The sequence below is a fragment of the Musca vetustissima genome, unplaced genomic scaffold, assembly GCF_032173495.1.
Source record: "Musca vetustissima isolate MV318-11 ecotype Yass unplaced genomic scaffold, APGP_CSIRO_Mvet_v1 utg33336, whole genome shotgun sequence".
In the NCBI taxonomy this organism is placed as follows: Eukaryota; Metazoa; Arthropoda; class Insecta; order Diptera; family Muscidae; genus Musca; species Musca vetustissima.
This window is the reverse complement of record NW_026882616.1, coordinates 33,493-38,957: the sequence shown is the minus strand read 5'-3', so window position 1 is coordinate 38,957 and position 5,465 is coordinate 33,493. Positions and strand designations below refer to the sequence as shown.

The 5,465-nt window shown below is 37.2% G+C and overlaps 1 protein-coding gene across 1 annotated transcript; it reads left to right on the top strand.

The window, feature by feature from the left end:
* Window positions 1-1,553: 1,553 nt before the first annotated feature.
* Window positions 1,554-3,748, top strand: LOC133329165 (uncharacterized). The gene is made up of 3 exons (XM_061537659.1): window positions 1,554-1,690; window positions 1,754-2,581; window positions 2,797-3,748. Exons 1-3 carry the CDS (start codon window positions 1,554-1,556, stop codon window positions 3,746-3,748), a joined length of 1,917 nt encoding a protein of 638 aa, XP_061393643.1.
* The last annotated feature ends 1,717 nt before the right edge of the window (window positions 3,749-5,465 follow it).

Sequence of the window (5,465 nt, the reverse complement as noted above, 5' to 3'; positions counted from 1 at the left end):
TCGATTTGCAGGAAATTTGGCATAACGTACTGAATTGAGCCTAGAATGATGTGTGTTAAGTTTCGTGAAAATCGGTTCAGATTTAGATATAGCTCCCATATATATTTTCGTCCGATTTAATGTAAATGGTGTACTAAAGTCCCTGTATATCTTTCGATTTGGACGAAATTTGGCATAGCGTACTGATATAAGTCTAGAATGATGTGTGTTAAATTTCGTGAAAATCGGTTCTGATTTAGAGTTAGCTCCCACATATATTTTTGCGTCCGATTTTAGGTAAATGGTGCACCAAACTCCTAATCTTTGTCCGATTGACACAAATTTTTTCAAAACGTATCAAATTGAATCTATAATGACGTTATTATATCCCTCATCACTCTGTGGTACAGAGTATAATGTCTTTGTGCATATGTCTGTAACTAACTGATAGAAGCATGGTTTCCTTTAAGAATATGCATACAATCAATTTCTGAGTCGCTTTATGTCCGTCTGTCTTTCCGTCCATGTAAAATTGTAAACAAGTTACAGGTCGCATTTATGATCCCAATCGAATGAAATTTGGCACAACTCATTTATTTAGCACATGATGTCAAATTTCAGTTTTATGATTGTTTCACAATGGATGCCAATGCAACACGTTACTTTTTATTACTTTTATGATACCAAAGTTACTGTGGTAATAAATGTTGTAAACAACACAGGTAGAAACATGTGGGTGTTGATTACCACATCTATTTACACCTTTTCTTAAATTGGGAATACCAGATTAATAAATAACAATAACAGATTAGCGAATATCCGTGCAGGTATATTATCTACCTGCAAAGGATTATAACTAATCCATTATAGCTAATCTGTTATTGTTTACATACTAGTATAAAAAGGTATTATCGGCGAAGGTACCTGTATGTATAAATTTACCTGGTTGCACTCTCCATTAGATATTATTTATATGACGTTATTCGCAACTCACGCAATCAGTATTAATATACATTTCAAACGGTGAACACTAAAAATGCCAAGAACCCGGAAACAGAGTGCTGCCACACGCCGACGTGTTATTAGGAATATAATGCAAGAAGAGCGAGACTCGCTGAGGACTACGCAAAATAATCCTATTCGACGGTCATACGGGGCAGAATGGAGGAGACTACGTCGGCAAAGTCAGCAATTTAGAAATGCTGAGAGGCAACGTGATGCTGCTGCACATACTCATATGAGAGAGGATTCCGAATTTAGAATTCCGGCTGAGAGGCAACGTGATGCTGTTAACACAACTAGTTCTTATGATTTAGAATGGCTGAGAGGCATACTGATGCATATGATGGCATATCAGCATGATTACATGACTGAAACAATAAGACCAGCGAAGGTAATTGATGCGGCAAGATATTTGATTAACACCGAGTTGTATATCAAACATGGAATTTAATTGATTGGTTTGAAGGATTTAAACAGGTCGTGCCTTTTGTGATCCGATTTAAGCCACTATGGATGATATTTACACAAACTGAATACCAGATTAAAATGTACAATAATCACAACGAGTTGTAATGGCTCCAGGTGAAGGACGCCGACCAATAGATATGATAATTGATGCTGATTCTGAAGAGTTAGCATTTGTATCTATCTATTGCGGCAAAAAACGTTCCTGTGCGGAATCCGACGTTATGACAGACGATGCTGTAGAGTGGATAAAATACTTTATAGTTACAAAAAGCTAGAGCTTTTAACTATTAAATGTTACTGCCAGAAACGCATTGGATGATTCATATATGAATAGTCTAATCCAACACGATGACGGATATCGTATTCTTAAAGGTATAAGAACGTCACCAGCTCACTGGGAAGGTGAAAAGAAGAAAGCCGTTGCTATGATTAGACAATTTGGCCTTCCGACATTTTTCATAACTTTATCTGCAGCCGAAACTAAATGGTTGGAGCTTTTAGTTATCCTGTCGAAAACTGTGGACAACATCGATATTTCTGAAGATGATGCTTCAAATTTGTCCTTCTCAGAAAAAGCTCGATTGATTCGTAGTGATGCAATAACCTGCTCCCGATACTTCGATTTCCGTTTCCGGCAACTGTTTTCTCTATTTAAAATGAATGATGGGATTTTCGATGAACATTTTGTGGAGAAATACTATTGGAGAGTGGAATTCCAACAACGTGGATCACCTCACATACATGGCATGTACTGGCTAAAGGATGCTCCTAAAATAGACCTTACTAATTCATCTTCTTTTGCTTCTGTCATTAGTTTCATAGATAAATATATTTCTACTAATGGATCTGATGAACAGTTACAAGAATATATTGCTTATCAGCGTCACAACCACAATCGTTCTTGTACTAGAGAATATCGTGGTGAAAAGATTTGTCGTTATGGTATGCCATATCCGCCGCTACCAGCAACAGAAATTTTATTGCCGCTTCCTGAAAACTGTGAAAATATTCAGGAATTAAAAGAGAGCTATGATAGAATTCAAAGCATGTTAAATGCAAATTTGGATTCCGAACAAATCTCTCAATTAAACAATTTTGAAAATTTCTTGTCACATGAAAATATAAATCTAACGTATGAGAACTATTTATTAGCTCTTAGATCGTCGCTAAAAAAAAACCTAAAATTTTCCTAAAAAGAAGGTTCGAAGATAAAATGGTCAATGCATACAATCCAACAATATTGTCACTGCACAGAGCAAATATGGATATTCAATATATCCTAGATCCTTATGCGTGCTGTAGTTATATTATTAACTACATTAATAAATCCAATCGTGGTGTATCCAGAATACTTCGAGATGCTGTTGAAGAAATTAGAGCTGGCAATCATTCCATAAAGCAAAAGCTACAGCATATTGCCCATAAATTTATCTCTGGTACGGAAATATCAGCTCAAGAGGCCACATATTGCTGTTTAGGGATGCGGCTTTCAGAGAGTAGTAATGCCGAGGTTTATATAAATACTGGTCGACCAGAAGAGCGAGTATTTCTGTTGAGACCTCGAGAACAACTACAAAATTTGCCACCAGATTCATCAGACATTTATGCTGTTGGTATTTTGGAACATTATGTTCAAAGACCAGACGAACTAGAGCATATATGCTTGGCAGACTTCGCAGCAAATTATAAGTATTCAAAATCTCGAAGATCCAATAACAGGGAAGCAGATTACGAAGAGCAAGATCCTGAAGAAAATGCTGAGCAAATCTTACGCATATTTAAGTTAAAGGATAATAGTGGCTTTGTGCAGGAAAAAATTAAACCTCATGTTATTCGTTACCGGCGATATAATGTAAATACTCACCGAAGCGACTATTTTAGAGAACTCGTAATGCTGTTCCATCCTTGGAGAAATGAGGAACTTGATTTATTGCATAACGACAACGAAGCCACATGCATCGCTTTAAAAGAAAGTATTGAGTTCAACCGAAAAAAATACGATGTCTTTGAGGATCGAGAACTCGAAAATATTCTTCAGCGTCTACGAGATGAAGACAGCATTGAAGATGTCAACGAAGAAGCAGGTAATATTGATGATGAATTCAGAGTTCTTGGAGTACCAGAAATAGATCCAAACGTTAATATATTAAATACGGAGGGTGATGGTACATCGGCTGAAACTTCTGAAACATCATTGCGTATTATTAAACTTCCTCCTTTGATTTCTGAATCTCCTGAATATGGTTATAGCACATTAAATACGAAACAGAAGCTCTACTTGACACATCCCACAATATAAAATGTTCAGAGAGTATTTTATGAATTTGTTATATGATGGAGGTGCTGGCAACTAATATCAGCTATTTATCAAACAGTAAATAGAAGACTGAATAGTATACCAGGGCATTTTCAACTTCAACAAAGGACAGGGAAGCAGCTTTTGGTATTGGCGAAGAAGCAAGTTTTGCCACATTACATTCAGTATTTTCTCTTCCCGTCAATCAGTCAAGCTCTGAGTTGAGACCATTAGGTCCTGATGCTTTAAATTCAATGTATACTAAACTTATGAATTTGAAATTATTGATAATTGACGAAATATCGATGGTGGGAGCAGCTTTCATACTTGATGCAAGAATGAACAAATTTTCAAAAGAACTGAATATTTCGGCGGTGTATCCGTTCAAATGCTGTTCAGCTGTCACCCGTTGGAGGATCGTTGGATGCAGCACCAACGACAACGAGATCCATATGCTGAAATATATGGAACTACAACGTGGGATAAGTTCAAATATTTTGAACTTACTGAGATTATGCGACAAAGAGAAGATCAGTCGTTTTGAATTGCCTTAAATAACATGGTTCAGGGCAAATGGCAAATGATGATGTTTGTCTCTTACGAGAACGTATTGTATCTCCGTCTGCCGTACCTTCATCTCTTGAAGCGAATATTCATCTCTATTTCATGAGGAGGAGCAACAAAGAAATCTAAACCCCAATACATTGAAGCTGAATTCTATTCCTACATAAGAGGTTGTATCAGTCGCATGATTGATTTCGGGTCAACACGCAACAGGCGGAACGAAGCAGAAGGCGTAGAAATAGTATTTCTTATGAAGAAAGGCAAGAGGAGTCAGCGCGATTAATTACACGACGAAATCAACTGAAGTTCCAGCGATACAATGAAGTTATAAAACAAGGACCTACAAGGATATGTACATGCTGTGGCGGTTTATGGTTTCCTCACCAGGTGGAATCATTGCAAAAATCAGGTATGTCAAATTTAAATTTTATTAATGACGTATTTTATTTATCTGAAAGGTTTCCCTCCGTTGATGGCTCATATACTTTTTGTAAAACCTGTAGTCGAGCAATTAAGAATGGGAAAAAACCGAATATATGTCTATCAAACGGTTTAGATTTTCCAGACATTCCGAGTTCTCTAAAAGACTTAACGTCGGTAGAGGAACGATTGGTCACAGCTCGATTACCTTTCATGATAATCGTTGCGTTAGGTTTCGAAAGGCAAAGTGCTATTCGTGGCGCAGTAGTTAACGTACCGATATCTGTTAGTGAAACAGTAACGTCCCTTCCAAGGAACTTTGACCAAGCACAGGTGATTCAATTGCATCTTAAACGACGCATGGCATATCAGCATGATTACATGACTGAAACAATAAGACCAGCGAAGGTAATTGATGCGGCCAGATATTTGATTAACACCGAGTTGTATATCAAACATGGAATTTCAATTGACGAAAGTTGGTTTGAAGGATTTAATTCTTCACAGGTCGTGCCTTTTGTGGCCAATCATGAAGACCGGGAAGCAATTGACAATATTTTCCAAAACCAAGTATCGAATGAAGCCACTATGGATGATATTCCGCATACCGATGAATATGCAATAGAAAATCTCAATCCAGGTGGCCAACAAACAATGCTTGAGTGTAGAGCTGTTGAAAATGTACCTCACCAACGAGTTGTAATGGCTCCAGGTGAAGGACGCCGACCAATAGATA